This window comes from Lycorma delicatula, chromosome 10 (genome assembly GCF_047948215.1).
Source record: "Lycorma delicatula isolate Av1 chromosome 10, ASM4794821v1, whole genome shotgun sequence".
NCBI lineage: Eukaryota > Metazoa > Arthropoda > Insecta > Hemiptera > Fulgoridae > Lycorma > Lycorma delicatula.
In genome coordinates, this window is record NC_134464.1 from 5260368 (window position 1) to 5278956 (window position 18589).

Consider the following 18589-nt stretch of genomic DNA (forward strand, 5'->3'; position numbering starts at 1 on the left):
TAGTACGCCGGTAATGTTTAATAAAAGAGTTTCTCTCTTAATTAGTCGTTTTGCGCATCTCATGGTCAATTAATTTCTTATCGGACTTTACAGTTATATTATTTTTTTTTTTTGCTGTGAACGCAATGTAATTTTTAATATATTACCATTCTAGTAAATAAATACGACTATTTTTTTTAGAAATAAATTAAAATTTTTATAAATAAAATAATTTTTAATATTAATTGTTATTGGTTTAAATTAACCGATAAAAATGTAATTCTTATTGTTTTAACATTAATATTTTTATTGTCAGTAATTTATTTATCAGCATTTATGACGAAATAGGATGTTTGTGTAAAGATATAATTATCGATATTTTTATTTATATTTATGAATGTTAGAGTAGTTAAAAAAATAAATAAATAAATAAAAATATTTAGATTATATATATTTTTTTTATTAAGTGGATTTCCTCCCTACACTTTCTACAATTAAATTTATTTTTAAGATGGCCTTGTATTCTACTAACCGACGTATTTTATATATTAAATAATATGTATTAAATATTATAAATATACCAATCCGCACCCAAAAAATATTGAAAAACAACGGCTTTTTTTGTGAAGTAACGAAATTTTATAAGTTTTGATAACCTTAACACAACTTATTTTCCTTACGATTGATAAAAACTTATAACCCGTTAAGGATCATTCGAAACTAAATAATTCCTTTTATTTCAAAAATTCTAAAGCACGGGAAAATTTACAAACATGGACTTAAAAATGGTTCATACCATCGCGTGCTTTTTGGTACGAACCAAAAATAATTTCCACATTTTTTAAAATGAAACGTACATAAAATTTTATTTCATTAATAACTTCTGATAATTTTCATATATATATATCATTGTTATTATTGAATGTTATGTATTGTATTTTTTTTTTTTTTTTTTTTTTTTTTACAATCAGAGGTTAATAATTGTTAATAAATCAATATATTTAAATTTAAAAAAAAGTTAAAAAAAAAAGGAGATGAAGTTGATTCGAACCGATGTGCCTTCCCCTTGTAAGATCCAAATATTTCATTACTTAAAATTTTATTTAGCTATAACTCTGGAACCGATGATAATAAGTACCGCTTATGATTTATCGTTGAAAATCACTCAATGACGGCTTATTACTGCAGTTAAGAAAAAGCCCAAAATCCAATTTTTTTTTAATTTTGGGCTTTTTTGGACACTTTTGGTTTAATCGATCACAATCAAAAGAGGAGGTGCACAATTAGATATTATTACAACAGTCCTAAATTCAACATTTCAACATTCTACGGCTAGTCGTTTTTGATTTATGCGAGATAAATACGTATTTACTTACGCAAAGATGTCACGCCGAAACTAGTCAAAATGGATTCAGGGGTAGTCAAAATTGATATTTCCGTTGAAATCTGAAAACCGAAATTTGTCGCGATCACAATACTTCCTTTACTTCGTACAAGGAAGTAAAAAAAAAAAAAAGTTAAAAATATATACGTATATGAAGTCGGATTCGAACCGATGTGTGCACGGTTATGAATCCGACACGTTCTCACTCGCACCACGCAACTAGTTGAGCGACGCGAAACAAAATTAATATGTAAACTAATACAAAATGCCGATACGGACACCACAAAAAAATGTGATGCAATGTGGCGTCCACCACAATGCGATTATATAACTGACCAATTTATTAAAGAATTGGAAAATTGTATCTTACTCAAATGAAATAAGTTTAAATGAAGTCGGCAAAAAATGTGTATATGTAATATAATAGGCGTACAAGGAAGTCCATTGGTGTCCACATCAATTTTTTTTCGTATTATTAACCGATATGAAAATGTTATTAGTAAAATGAACGACATCGGAAAAATTGTTTTAAATTATCTATATTTATAATAAGATAAATCGAATTCTTCTTTTTGAAAAAGCGGTAGTATCAGTTTAAGTCGTAAATCCTTAGAGAATTTCTAAAGTTTGACGTAGATTATCTTAGAAGTAAATTTTCAAAAATATCGTAAAATTTGATCGCTTGCTATTCCGCTCTCAAATCAAAAAACGTTACGAATTATTATGAGAATCTTCTGAACGAAAGAATTACAACAGTTCTTCGTCGTCATCAATTTAAATCCCCGACTTCCTCCATTCGCAAAAAATGCAGGGATGTTTGAATTCCATTAACAGGATGCCTTAAAACCTACTGCGGTATAAATTCTTAGTAGAGATAAGTTATCTTTGCTAAAAAGGGCAGGCGAGATTTTTTTTGAATTTACCTAAAACGCTTGCGAGAATTTCATATTTTTTAACGAAAGCCTCGTTAGCGTGAATTCTTTCGTTCTTTTGGTTTATACTTAAAAAAAAATTTGCGACTTAAAAAAATATTATAGGATTCTTTTGGTTATGCATCCCTATAAAGGGCCTGAATCGACGTTAGCCATTTTTTTTTGAGCTGTGAAACTGTTTACTTCGAGACATCTTATAAAAATTTATTTAATGTCATATATTTTTTAAAAAAGGTGGTCCAAGGACCATCAAGAGTTATTTAAATCAGATCCGAATTGTACATTTGTCGAGTCGCTATTTACGAAGACTTACCCCACAGGAAGCGACTTATACGAGTACCTAGGCGTTGCGTAAATTTTTTTAGCCTTTTCCTGCTCTTTATACGTCCGATGATTTTTTTCACTGAAAATTCTGATAATGAACAGCTTGTGATATAATCCACGATTATACGGACAAATGAACAAGACATCATATTTTTTGTTGTAACTGTCACGGTTACCGGGTTTTTCAGTCGTTTCAAAAAAATTAAATAGGTTAAGAAAAATTAATAATTATTTATTATGGACTTTTGGTTTTTTTTTTTCGAGCGCTATTGCAAACATTTTTTAAAAAATTTATATAATAATAGTTGTTAACTCGGTCAATAGAAAATTATTACGGTGAAAGAAATTGAATTTTATCTGTAATACATGCATTACGCTATTCGTGGCGTCTTGTCATTTTTCTATTAACCTATCCGATTTTCTTTTCTTTTTTTAAATCGACATTGGTCTCCGAAGGACCACGATAAGTAGTTTCGCTTAACGGAAAGTCATTTATTTTGCTCCGAGTACTTTTTCATTTTGCGATAATGTTCTTTTCGCTTTTGCCGGGTCCATTCTGTTCCTGTTTTTTTTCTTTTGGAATCTTTCATACGTTTTGAGTTCTTATCTGTACGTATATTTATCAGAGATTTCGTGTATTTCTGTATTTTCTTCTTTTAGATTTTCTTTGAACCGCTTCGTAGTCGTCTTTTCATAGTTTCTGCGGTCGGTCTGTTTTTGTCCATTCTTAACGATGTCCGTGGAAGGCAAGTTTGAATTTCCTAAACCCGTTCGGTAAAGCTCATCGTTTTTTCGTAGTTTCAGAGTTTCCGACCGTCTTCTTTTTTTCTGGGTCCTGATATTTTTCTCAATATTTTACGTTAGTAGTTTTCCAGTCTGCGGTCGTCCATTCGGTCGCTTACAATACCACAGGTCTTCCCGTTGTGTTACGCCTCGGTTACCCCGTTCTTGTTTTATATATATATTTGGTCATTCTATAAGGTTTTGTGAATTTTGTGATGCTAGTTTTATCGGTTTCTTTTTTATTCGATCGATCCGATTTTTTTATATTATTGAAATTTTTATTTAAAATAGAAAAATAAAAAAGCACCCTTTTCTGACGACTAACTCATCTTTACGCCTAAAATTATTTCTTATAAAACGACCGGTTAATATTCTTTTCTAGTCTCACCCGATCTCACCCGGTCTGGATGTTTTTACCCCGAAAATTTTCCGGTTACTACCTGTTTTTTTAATTAACAATTATTTCAGTCAGGAATGTTGATTTTTATAAGTAACGAAATATATAGTTTGTCGCTCCATTTGATAAGTCGAATCAAGAAGTTTGTGTAGAACTCGTGAGTAACTATTATTATAACGGAGACAAAGTGATATTTGTAAAATACAATTTACAAGATCGCAAAGTCGAGTTATAAAAATAACGGTATATTTTAAGTTTTTATGAGGCTTGAAATTTCACTAACGAAGTCGAATTGCATAGGGTAAAGAAAAAGCGAAGTGAATTAATACAAAATGTATTATCCTAATACAAATAATAAATAGGAATAAAGAAATAAACAAATAAATGTTTATAAATATGTTTACAGTAAATATTCTAAATGTTTTCGACTTTATCTTAAAATGAGTTTAATAATCTTCAAATAAGTCGGCGAAAATATCAGCGATTAGTATTAATATTTTTGGTGACAGTAAATTTTTTATTTTTGATAAATAAATTTTTCTTATTCTTATTTTTCTTTTCTTATTGTTTTATAGTTACTTTATTTTGTACTCTTATTTCTGTTTCAGTCTTATCGTAACAAGATACCTCCTCCGCGCGGCCAAACTCCTCCTCAATCTGCAGTCTCTCTCAATGGTGGTGGCAACGTGGAAAACACAATGATGACCGGATTGCCTGAACATCCACCTGTAAGTGAATTCATTAATTAATAGTATTATTATTATTTACTATATTATTGTAAATTAAAAATTGTAATGTAAAATATTATAAACAGACTTTCTGTTATAGTAATTTAAAGGTAGTTAAATAGTCCTATAACGCCCTATTAATTGTAAAATTGTTGAACTTTTTTTTGTTATTGAATCAATGAAGCTATAGAAAATGAAATTTTGTCCCTTCTTCACGTCTCTCAAGTTCAAAGTTCACCAAAATTGTAAATTCTATTTATATATTTTTTGGAAAGTATGTTTTTCAAATCTTTTTTACAATTTTGATAATGTTCTATAACATATTTATGTGTGTACGCGCAAGCGAGTGCGAGCGCACACACACTCGCGAGCATGCACACAACACACGTATACATTCGAGAAAACCAATTGAAAATATACTTCTAAACTACAGTTTCATTGATACTGTGGTGATTAGTATTCATAGAAGCTTTTGTAATCTACGATTATGAAAACTGCGCGTTTACTAAAAGACAAGAGAAACAACTAGTCCTGATAAATTTCTTCGGTGCGGTCCTAGAAAATATAACGTGCAGAAAAAGAGGTAATAAAGAAAATTAAGAAATAAATATAACGACTCGTATGTAAGAGCGGTAGTTAAAATTAGTCGATTACAGTGGTTTGGACGAGGTATATTTGGAAGACAAACCGGTGAATGTAGCATTGTACTGGAATTATAAGTAATCACGTTATTAGGAAGACCAAAATTAAGACGGCTGAATCGTGTTCAAAGCAATTTTAAGAAAATTTTAGCAAAAAACAAAAAAAATAATGGCGCGAGAGAGAGAGAAATGGCGAAGACTTATTATCGATGCCAAAAACCTCTTGAGATTTGACGGATTTGAAATTTATATTTTGTTAACGTTACTCCCGACCAAATTATGTAATAAAACTTAAAAAAATAAAGTACTTCAAAATAACAGAACACAATCGCTAAGCAAACAAATACGTCCCTGGAATATATAAAAAATAATAACTAAATTGTTTCGATTACGCAATGTTCTGCAAGTCAAACAGGTTACAGTTGATACAATGAACAATTAAAAAAGCTCTCAAACAGCAACATTTGCTAATCACATCATAGACGCTGATTACAAATCCACTAACATCGATAACTTTAATACTCGATGCTCACATACACACACACACATATATATATCTACGCGCACAGGTACACGCACACGCACACTCACTCACTCATCCACACTTTTTACTTTTTTACCTTTTAGTGCGTTTAATTTATGTGTTGTTTTAAAAAAACTTTTTACATATTTTTTATTTTCTACTTTTTAGTGCGTTTAATTTAAGAGTGGTTTTTAAAAAGTGTTTTTTATTTATCTTTTATTTGCTACTTTTTAGTCTTCATAAGTTTATACTTTACAGCTGCGCTAACGCACAGGTTTGAATGTATTTAGCGAAAGATCGGATCGATACGTTTTACGGCAGGCGAGTGCAATCAAACAATAGGGTTAAACGATTTAATTTCCGGATAACCAAGATCCGGTCGATCAAGAGTGTACCCTATGCGTTAAACGATTAGCGCTTGATTACGGCGTATGTATCAACATACGCCGTTTGAATCGTTCGTGAAAATCGGACGAGCGGCTGCTCGTTATATTACGGTGGCACCCCCTCCCCGATTTCCGAACGGCGCCACGGGGGCGCTTGAAAATATTATCTTTCGACGGGTAGCACTGGGAGCCGACTAGAGCCGTTGAGGGGCGGGGTTGGAAAACATTTTCAGAGCTCTAGGACCGACCGTTTTCGAGATATTTGAAATTTTTGTTCGAAAATCGGATCCGGTTAAAAAGTACTATTTTCGCAAAACTTCGGTCGCTATTGTATAGAATTTCTTGTAGCAACTGTACACCCTAATATATGTCTGACTTGTTCGTAAAACTAATAGCGTTTTATCATTTAGCTTCAGTCGGTTGTTATAGTAGGTAAATTTTTTTATTTTAAACGTTGCGAACTTTAGATCCAAACTTACCGAAACAGGCTAGGTTATCTTTCATTATGTAAACGAGATTGCATAAGTTCAAGGGCCGCTTTTTCACTTAGCAACTTAGCATCATAGCGACTTGAAAATATTGCTAAAATGTGTTGTCATCAGGAGCAAACCTGTATGCAAACTTTTACAACGAATGGATAAGCGGAAGTACTTCAAAATTCGACTGAAAGGTTCCGTACCGTGAATCTCTCATACGTAGTTCAAGAGCGAGTTAATATAAGAGTGGTAAAAACAGACTCGTTCAAATAATACATACCGCATTATCTAACCGGTCACTGAGGATGACCGCAAAGGCTATTTAAAAACGTTTTGAAGTTTCTTAAAAATGATTTGTTATACGATTTAGTTCAGCGGATCGTTAAAAAAAGTGGAAATTTTAAATTAAAGTCATCCGCCTCCCTGCACGGAGGAGAATTTATATATTTATTTATCGGTAGTGTAATTGCTCTCAGAAGTAAGCAGTAACTACACTGAATAAAACTCTGACGATCCTTTTCCGACTTATTTATCTTTAAACGCGATCGAACATAATATTTAGTTTATTAATTACACCGATAAATTTTCACTGATAATTTTTGTTTCCTAACACGCGATACATGATTTTAATTTGCTGTTGAAAACGAATATGAACTCAAAATCTTTATATCGTCCTCCTCTTTTGAAAAATCTTTAAATTTTAATTTAAGGAGTTTTTCATTTTTTAACGTATAATTAGCATTTTAAGCGCCTATATTGTATTTTGTTACTTCATTTTTTATTTTTTAACTTTGGTAACGTAATTTTTAAGCTATAACTAAACAATACTAAATAAAGAATTAAATCATATCATAGTCGCATATTGACATCATATCTAATGCTGAAGAGTGAGCCTTCAGGACAAGATCGATCATGTCTGTGCAGGTCAAAACATGTAGCTGAAAACACAGCTGTGTTGTTTTTATTAAGCATTGGATTTAGGAATGAATTAATTTTATTTAGTTTTATTGCTTTTTTAAGTTTGTTAACAGTGCAGTGTCGTAATGCCCCGAGATTGTGTTAGTTATGTTGATGGCTTTCGTTATGTATGTGGTGAGTTTACCGTAAAATCAAGTAGAAAAAACAATACACCTTTAATTAAAAGTATATCGTTTGCACTTCCAGTGTAAAATTGGTGATCAGGATAAGACGTGGGCTTCTCATAAAGTATGCACTAATTGTTTTGTATATTTAAGAGGACCGCTGAAAGGTACGCGGAAGGCTTTGCCATTTGGTGTACCTATGGTTTGGCGCGAACCGAAGGATCATGTAACCGATTGTTACGTTTGTTTATAAGTGCGTCTGGATTTCTCTTCTGTGTGTCACAGGTGGCTCAGTGAATAATTTCACTGTACCTCACAGTGAAATTATTCCAGTTCCTGAGCCGCCTGTAAATGTACGTTTCGAAACCAGCGATGAAGAAATCGGTCGGTACTGAAGAAGACGACAATGATTTTGATTTTGAATTATCTTCCAATAAGCTACATCGTATATCACAAGGTGGATTAAATGACTTGGTTAGAGATTTAATTTATCAAAAAATCAAACTGAACTGTTAGGATCAAGACTGCAAGGTTGGAATTTACTTTAAAAAAATTCAAAAATGTCGGGCTTTTAAAGCCGACAAAAAGAACTTTCTCAGTAATTTATTGATTAAAATAATTTAATTTATTGTACAAATATTGATGAGTTTATGTTGCACTTTGGAGAAGTTCATAAACCTGAGGACCGGCTCCTTTTCACAGATTCGCCCAAGTATAGTTTAAAAGTGGTTCTACTACACAACAGTAACAAATTTCCTTCGATACCGATCGCTTATGGTATTAATTTAAAAGAGACATACGATGTGATGAAAGACGTTCTTGAAAAAATAAATTACAAAAAACATAGCTGGAACATATGTGGTGATTTGAAAGGTGCAGCTATTTTGTTAGGCGTGCGGTTCTTAGGCTGTACTAAGTACATGTGTTTTTGTTTAACCCACCGGGTTGGTCTAGTGGTGAACGCGTCTTCCCAAATCAGCTGATTTGAAGTCGAGAATTCCAGCGTTCAAGTCCTAGTAAAGCCAGTTATTTTTACACGGATTTGAGTACTAGATCGTGGATACCGGTGTTCTTTGGCGGTTGGGTTTCAATTAACCAGACATCTTAGGAACGGTCGAACTGAGAATGTACAAGACTTCAATTCGTTTAAACTCGTACATATCATCCTCATTCATCCTCTAAAGTATTATCTGAACGGGCGTTATCGGAGGCTAAGCAGGAAAAAAGAAGTACATGTGTTTTGTTTGCGAACGGGACTGCCGAGCTAGGGATAAACATTATGTTACCAAAGAGTGCAAGAAACGAGACAACTTAACTCCGAACGGGAAAAATATTATTCATGAACCCGGATTTTTGTACATCAGGAAGAAGTTTCCGAATAGAAGTGAAAGAAATATTTGTTGGTCCTCAAATAAGAGTCGGTCAAAGATGATGTATTTAACTCGATGTTAAATTATGTAGAAAGTAGTGCAGCTTGCGCTTCATTTAAATACGTTTGCAAAACTTTTCTCGGCAAACAAAGATCCGACAATTACCACGATATTTTAATCGACTTCTTATTTCATACAGAGCTGTGGGAAATATAATACGCTATGTAATATGTCTTTGAAAATACATTTCCTCCACTCACATCTGGATTTTTTCGCGGACAACCTCGGAGATGTAAGTGACGATCACGGTGAACGTTTTCATCGAGACATTTTGGTGATGGATAGCCGCTATAAAGGGAAATGGAATGCTAACATGCTAGCCGATTACTGTTGGACATTAATTTTGGATGTGACTGAGGCTATTTATAAAATAAAAGCGTCAGCGAAATCATTCTAACACAGGTACGGCCGTGCAAAATTATAAATTTTTCAGATTTTAACTATATTTTCCCTTAATTTGTTTTGAAGCGTAATTCATTTAAAACTAAGGGCGATAGAAAACTTGTATTTACAGATTTGTAATGTACGCAAAAAAGCAATTCAAAAAAGGGTATCACACTTAGAAGAAACATTACAATTGTCTTTGTCTATAAGTGTAATATGACGCAGTTTTCTTTTTTACCTATTTGTCTTAAAATCGCTTCATTTAGAACTTTATCGATCTATTTAATACTGAATATTCCTTTAATGTTTGTTTCTCATTTTTATTTTTCTGTTGTCTATTTTTGCTGCTGTACATCGCATTAACCCGCGCGAGTATTTTCAATAATTTAAAAATATATAATATATATTTAATACCTCTATTGCCATATGCTAAATTGATTTTTCATTACGTCGTTTTCTTTTTTAAATTTAGTGCCGAAAATAAAACGTTTATCAACACGCTGACTCCCGTGGAGAGAGACATCCGCCTTGTGACGATCCCGGTCGTCCACCCCCTCCCCACCGTTCGTAGCTCCGACGGGCTTTACCGGAGGTCCTGGTGACCCGATAACACGTCTCGATCATCGGTTTGGTCTCTGTCAGGATGCCGCCGATGCGAACGTTTCCATCAGTGTATTTACGCTTCTCATATCTTACTATCGACTTCGTACGTCTTCCTTCCGACCACGGCCCGCTATCGTAACTTAAAATCCTCGACTGTCAAATTATCCGATTTGTGGAAACGCGATTCCTGTCCCTTTCTCTAATACCGAAGGTTTCACAGAAACTCTTCGCATACCTTCAATTATACTATGCGCCCATATCATTACTCAGTCGACTCTTTCAAAGACCAAAAATGCTATTCTCGTACCGACAAACAGTTGTTGATTGCAACAACGACATTGTTGTCCTGCGATTCGATTTACTCAAAGTCCTTTTGGTTTAGTCAAAAATCAAGAAACAAATTCGCAGATTTAATAAACTTCTAGTTAAAACGTAGCTAAAAACCTAGTTAAAATGTAGCTAATCTGTTAATTTTTGCGGAGTTTATTTTTTTGTAACGTAACGGTAAATTAAGTAGATTTAATACGCTGCTATTTATTTATTTTTAACTAAAATTTATTTCGTACGCTAAATATTTCGTTAAATTTAAATTCTAGTTGAAAACACATTGTCGTTAGAAATCGTTAATAACTTCTAAATTCTACCCGGATTTTTTCTCCGTTCACAATTATTTATTTTAGATCTTATATTTAAAGTCGCATCGTACGAAAAGTGCAAAGTCACGGTGTAAAATACGATTGTAAAACGTCATCTTTTAGTTTCCGTATCGTATTAAATTTTAATAATTATTTTTCATCCGGTAATTTTTTTCAGCAAATAGTATTTAATATAACATTTAAATTGTTATTATATTAATATTTGGATTTAATAACGGGCGAGCCACTGAAACGGTGATCACAAATATTGTTTATTTCCGGTTACGTTTGGGTTTTCTGTATTATTTAATTACGATGGAACATCGAACAGGTGAACAGCATTCGTTTGTGATCGAAGTATTGAAAAAAACGGCTATAGTTTTTACGGCTGCACATCGATCGATACGATTTTAATTTATTATCCGTCAGAGCGATGCGGTTCATCGGTTCGTGCGTTGAAGTTTGGATGTAGAGTTTTGTAGAAACTACTTCGACGTTGAAGAATAATCGACGGAGTGTAATAATGAGCTGCGGCGATACTCGACTACAGCATATAAGGAACCGCTTGAGGCGACAAAGAACGTACTTGACGTCGCTAATTTCGGTGCGCTATTGTTTAAGTGCCTGTGATCTGTGAAACGTTGTACTTGTTTTCGCGTTCTCACAGTTTAATGTTTGACGTAAATTGTTTTTTTCAACATAATTTAGTTCGATTTAAACTTTCCGACGAAATCTTTTGATTTAATTTAGATTTAGTTTCAAACGATGCTTCTGACAGGATAATAATAATAACGACGGAATGCAAGCGTACCTGAAAATCTACTGGCTATAAAACCCGCAAACGATAAGAATCGCCGGTCTACTCTATTTGAGTATTCGGCGATCGATCCCTTGAAATACGAAAGTCCAAGAACTATCACGAAATTACCGCAATTTTTGTGAATGTGTTATACGGTGCGACTGAAAACATGAAAACTCAATCTGAAAAACACGATAATACAAGCGATGGTCTTTTTCAAGCTGTAGTGTTGAGAACTAGAAAATTTAAAGATACATTTAAACGCTCGTAAATAAATTGACGTTTTGTGGTAAAAATTTATTTTAAATTTAAAAAATTTGATATTTTATTCGCTTACCGTTAACTTCGTATTATAAGATAATACATTAAACATAGCTGATTAGCTATTATAAATAAATAAATAACTCTATTAGTAATAATAAAAATATCGGTAATAAAATAGATCGATTTACCGTAATGGCATAAAATGAAAAACGTGCAGCACGAGCTGTAATTTACCACTGAGCCTTACTGCGGTCGACTGAGGCGCTGTAAGTCGGACAAAATAAAACATCTTTCTTTGTTAAACTTCTTTGTTTCATCCGTTAAGAGAAAGTTAAACGGTTTTTAATCTATATCGACTTCAGTTAAAATCTTCTTACGTCAATATATTATATTGTACGTTGTAGTTTTATTATCCTCTTTAACCCTTTTGGATTTGAAATATAATGATAGTTTAAAAATTAAACGTCCAATGTTTTTATAAGAATTATTTTTATCGCTTATCTTCGATCGCGTTCTTTTTTTATTAAATAAAGTTTATATTTTATTACGTTTACAAGAAACTTACTTCATATTTTATTTATTTTTATTGAGCAAATAATAATTATTATTACATTTATTCTATCTAAAAATAGAAAAATTATCGCTCGTCTAAACATATTATTGTACAGCGCGTTCAAAAATTCAAGCGTACTGCATTTTAAGTACCGACGAATAATACTCCGGTTTTTATTCTTCACGAAAACGCTTTTATTTTGTTTTTCGTGCTTTAATACGAAGTGTAGTTATGTATACACTTGAAGATTGCTTTGATATCTTATTTTTTGAAGTGAATATTTTGACTATTATACTAAATTCCAAATTTTGTATGTCGGAGATTTCTTACTCTTTGCATCTAAAACTTCTACTCGATTAGAAGTAGGAAAATTTGTTCATTTTACATCGAGTACTAGGTCTAAGCGTGTTAAAGTTGATGATATTTATTTTAAATGTAAACCTTGTCTTTTGGATTATAATTTTTGTGGTTAACTGTATCCGAATAGAGCGGGTTGACCGACTAAAATATTTGGGTCTCAACTGGAAGGCTCATATAACTAGTATGAAGGGTTACGTGAATTCAGCGCTTAGGAAATTCTATTATCTTAAATATATTTGTCCAATTTCTGTCCTTAAAACAATATATTATTCGATTAATAATTCAAAATTGCAATACGGCATTTGCTGTTGGGGAGGTACTCTCAATCCTGTTACGATTGCTCAAAAGAAGATCGTAAGAATTATGACTAAAGTAAATAGATTTGAACCATCCTTCCCGCTGTTTCAAACATTGCAAATCTCACCGTCAAAGTATATTTATGTTTACCGGGTTTTGCGGATATTCTATATGAGGGGTAATAATAGTGTTTATGCCATATTTATAGTGTAGCTATTCCATTTCAGAAAAACGAGACTTATAAGCGCTTCTTCATTTATTGTGCCCCAAAGTTGTTTAATAAACTTCTAGTTTCTATAACATCCGCAAATTCTCTACCGATCTTCTCCAAAAGGCTGAGACTATGGCTTTTGACGTTGCAGGATATTCAATTTATTTTTAATCAACAAACTAAATTTTTCATTTTTCATCGAGCGAGACTAATTTATTAGTCATTGAATAATCGTAATTAAGTTACGAGTAAGTAAGTGTTAAATAAGTCGTAAGTAATCGTGTAAACATCGAAGGTAAAGTTCTATTATGTGTAATTTTCTTAGGTTATAAATAATTATTAAATGAATCTTTGTGTTTTTATTAGAGAAACTTATTAGCATCCGTCTCAACTGATTAATTTAAGAACTGATGGTGACCTCAACACAGCTGCGCCGAGGCACCTATCTTCAGTACATATACTTTTATTTTTTAAGTAATTAACGGTAATAAATAATAAAGCATTAATCTAAGTTTTTCTGTTAGTCTCTTAAACTATTTTTTTTTGTTTTTAGATTTTTTTTTTTTTAAGAATTTAATGTTAATTTTTAAGAATTAAAATTTTTTAATGAAAATTCATTTAACGCTACGTTTAATTAATTAAATTAGTTTAAATGTAGTAGTAATTAAGGATATTGTGATTTTAATTAACTTAAGAGAAATTTTGTAAATTAGTTTATTAACGTTAATTTTATATTTTTCCGTTATCATAGTTATATGTTACTGTATATTGTAAAAACATTCTTTTTTGTATATGTATTATGGTATAAAGAATTATTATTATATAAACTGGAGTTTACATAAATCGAGTTATGAGCTCAATCCTTATTAAAAAAATCTGATGTGGACACCACATAACTTCCTTGTACGCCTATTAAATTACATATACACATTTTTTTAAATGAAAAGTACATAAAATTTTACATCGTTAATAATTTCTATATTTTTTCATATTTTTTTGTTTTTTTTTTTATTAAAATTGTTATTACAATCAGATGTTAATAATTATTAATAAATCAATATATTTAAATTAAAAAAAAGAAGATGAAGTCTGATTTGAACCGATGTGCCTTTGCCTTTTCCTTGTAAGATCCAGATATTTCATTAATTAAAATTTTGTTTGGCTATAAGTCTGGGACCGATTAAAATAAATACCGATTATGATATATCGTTGAAAAGGTCTCGATGAGGGCTTATTACTGCTGTAATCTAAAACAATTTGGATTTTGGGCTTTTTTGGACAATTTTGGTCCAATCGATTGCAATCAAAGGGGGAAGGTGTACAACAAGATTTTACAACAGTCCTAAATTCAAAATTTCAAGATACTACGGCTAATCGTTTTTGATTTATGCGAGATAGATACGTACGTATAGACGTCACGCCGAAACTAGTCGAAATGGATTTACGGATGGTCAAAATGGATATTTCCGTTGAAATTTCAAAACCGAAATTTTTCGCGATCACAATACTTCCTTTACTTCGTACAAGGCAGTAAAAAGACTAAAATCTAAACTGAAAATCTTTAAAGGCTGTTTTACATAAAATCATCATAACCTAAAATAACATTATTTTTAAGATAATGGTGCGTTCTACTGTATTGTATGATATTATAGTAAGTAATGAAAAAATTAGATGAAACCTAAGATTAAATATATATATTCAGATCTTATATAGACATTAAAAATTAAAACAATTAGATTGTTATAACAAAAAAAAAAAACCAGCACACTGGTATCTCGATAATCATAAAAAAATTTTAAGAGGGGAAATATTTATTTTATAGTTTGTTCTGAGGTGTCAACGAAAATGGTGACCGATTAAAAATTCTAGTGGACCTGTATAGATAACAAATTAATAATTTGAAAGTTTCAAATATATATATATATATATATAAACACAAGCATCTCCGTCGCAGCTTCGCCCGCGCTATTTGGTTACTTGCGTTTCCCATTGCAACCGTAGCAGATAAGCGCTAAAAACAAACAACAAAAACCCATTTTCTTTTTCACAGTCCTTTTTCTGACCACTTAAGAAAAACTGTGAGAGCTTAGATACTTTTGCCTGCGAGATCTTCCGGACGAATTTAAAAAATGTAAAATTTTGTAGTATGTATCTTGCCCGCACGGGTAATTTTCTATATATATAAAGAAGAAAGTCTGTTTCGTAAATATCCAAATCGGACCGTAAATGCAATTTTTTCAAATATCTCAACCCCAGCGCCATCAGCGGGTCCATTTTTGCACAGATATTTCTTATCCGTGTAAATAACACGTATTCTGAATACGAGTCAAATCGGACCGTAGATACAATTTTTCGAAATTTCTCGACCGCGCCACCTAACGGTTCCAAACTAATTCAGAAACCTTCGCGGACGTGCGCAGTACAACTCATCGAAGTTCATCGCAATCGTAGGAACGGTATAGGTACGCATACGGGACCGACAAACAAACAAACATTAATTTTCATATATATAGATTTACGATTAGGAGGATATTTGTAAAATTTTAGTTTGGCGTGTGGTAATACTCGTTCTTTCCTATTCATTTTCTGAATGTTTAAGTATAATTTCACTATAAAATGATTATATATTTTATTTTATTTTTTACTTATTACGTTAAATATATTATTTGTTTCTGACTTAGACGTTCGTGATTAATTAATAGGCATCCTTATAGGCGAATTTTAATTTGAAATTCATTAATTAAAATTTGAATTATTTATATAAAATCTCATTATGTACCGAGTAATTATCTTTTATGCAATTTTAATAAAAAAAAAGAATGTCATTTATACTGTTAATTAATATAATTTGTATTAATAGAATTACACTTTTTAATTAGCTAAATATCATCTAGTCTATTAGGAGGTACCTCATCGCGGGCGCGGTTTGTTCATAACAAATTTATAAACCGTTTTATGTTCTGATTACAAAGAAGTTTCATTATTGTGTTTTATGTAATTTTACTGCATAACTGACTGACTACGTTATTAATAAATTTAAAACGTAATCTTTTCTTTTTATTTTTATCAGTAGATGGACATTTACGATTATAATATTACGTACTTCGTATCGTGCTGTCCCGACTACGTAGTCGACAGGAAGTATTGATTTTAATTCTTTTTTTTAACGTTTATATGCAAAGTTTTGACACGTGTATTTTCTACATTACATTTTGTATAACGTACACGCATAACAGCGGAGAATCCTACGTTTTACAGAACCGGTAACATCTAACCCTTACTTTTTAGGCGTATAATGATAATAATTATTTAATAATATGTTTTCAGTACAGATTCGTCTGTAATTAAAACAACAAAACGGTCGATTTATTTGATTCTATTATATTAAATAATTTATAATAGGATATAAATTCCTATTATTAAAAAAATGAAGGGAAAAAACGGAATAAGCTTATGTTGCTGCCGAATTCACCCTACTAATATACTTTTGCGCACGCATATAATTTTGTTTTACACGCTTCGCCTATTCCTGTGACTATAAGTGTACGCGTGCGTTTGTGTGTCTGTCCGTGTGTGAATGAGCGAGAAAGATAACGTGATGGAAGGTGAATAACGTACATATATATACGAGTATAATGTATATAGAGGAGAATCGGTTCGGTCGACTTGAAAACTTTTTTAATTTTAAAACAGTCACGGCGTTGGTCGCTATGTTATAACCTATCGGTTTTGTATTTAGTAAACGTAAAAAAATTAAAAAATTGTTCGAAGTTGCTATTTTTACCTGTTTGGATAATGCGGTTTGCTTTTCCATTTGCATATGACTTTATTATAATTCTTTTAATAATCCGAATAACAGCTTTTCATTCATTTTTAGTAGATATTGTGTATATATTTAAAATATTACACACACACACCCTTAAATTCTGCTATTTCTATTATCACATCGGCTGAAAATTAAATTTATTAAGAAAATAACCGTTTTACAGTAACATATAGCAGCTTTCAACTGTGGCTTTTTTGGCTGCCGGTACAAATCTAAATTAAAATTGATTTTCTAACAATTTATTGTTTCTTTCCGGCAATTAAAACTAAAACCGGGTAATTTACGATCATTTCTTACATTACCGTAGATTATTTATATAATAGTTTCCGCTTACCAAAAATCTTTAATAGTATGTTCGAGCGCTTTCGGATTAGTAATCCATCCTCAGGAGCATTGATGTGCTATAATTATAATTATTTACTTCACTTATCGTTAATTACGCTAACTTTAATTTTAAAAACAAAAATTATAAATATAACAGTAGGATCGTGAAAAGGTAAAATAATGTAAACGTTATCCGTCATGTCAGTATGAAGGTCTCGATTGTTACGATATAACCGTCCTAAAAGAATCAAGATTACTGTTTAAGAGCAAACGAAATTTGAAAATGATGTATTATTTCGAACAAATATTAAACAATAATTTTGATCCTTAGTTCGGTTATACTATTTTATTTTAATGGACGTAACAATCGAGACCTTCATTCTGACATGACGGATAACGTTTACATTATTTTACCTTTTCACGATCCTACTGTTATATTTATAATTTTTGTTTTTAAAATTAAAGTTAGCGTAATTAACGATAAGTGAAGTAAATAATTATAATTATAGCACATCAATGCTCCTGAGGATGGATTACTAATCCGAAAGCGCTCGAACATACTATTAAAGACTGACGGTAAGTGGAACCTATTATATAAATAAATTATATATCAATACCGACGGACCATGATTAATAAAATTAATTACTGTACTGCCTGAAAATTATTGTTAGGAATGTTTTGATGTTTATTTATTTACCTGTTACAATATCAGCGTACAAAAATGGAAAATATTGTAATGAATTAGCATTTTGTGTATTTCGGTTTTGGATTTGACCGAAATCAAAAAAAAAAAGAAAAAAGAAATTAAATAAGGACAATTAACTTCTGCGTATTGCATGGATGTAAGCGTACGTGCGCGCTCGCGCGCGCGCGCATGATATTTACATGATCTCGTATTTATTTTTATCGTGAGCTTAGTGGTAAAACTGACCGAGTCCATTTTTTTTAAATTGCACATTTTCAAAATGTAAATGAGGTTATCTTTCAGCGGTAAAAGCGTCCAAGTCCTAGTCTGTTACAACGAGAAACTAACAGAGGTTTGTGAAACGATCAAGTCCTGATAAACAAATCCGCTGAGAGGTAAACACGACTAAAATTGTTGTACTGTAAAAACGGTAAAATCGCATACATTTACCGCTAAGCTGACAATATATTTATTTATTTGTGTTTGTGCGTGTCGGAATGCGTTTCGTTTTAATGTCTTTGAAATTGATTAACGTATAATTAAGAAATGTCTTATCCTTTTATTTTACATCTAGTGTCTCAA

The 18589-nt window shown here is 31.6% G+C and overlaps 1 protein-coding gene across 1 annotated transcript in view; it reads left to right on the forward strand.

Moving 5' to 3' along the window:
* Positions 1-18589, forward strand: part of LOC142331195 (uncharacterized) — a 429195-nt gene that overhangs the window by 366747 nt on the left and 43859 nt on the right. Inside the window, exon 3 of the mRNA XM_075376932.1 lies at positions 4408-4527. Coding sequence (XP_075233047.1) covers positions 4408-4527 — 120 coding nt within the window. The remainder of the gene's footprint in view (positions 1-4407; positions 4528-18589) is intronic.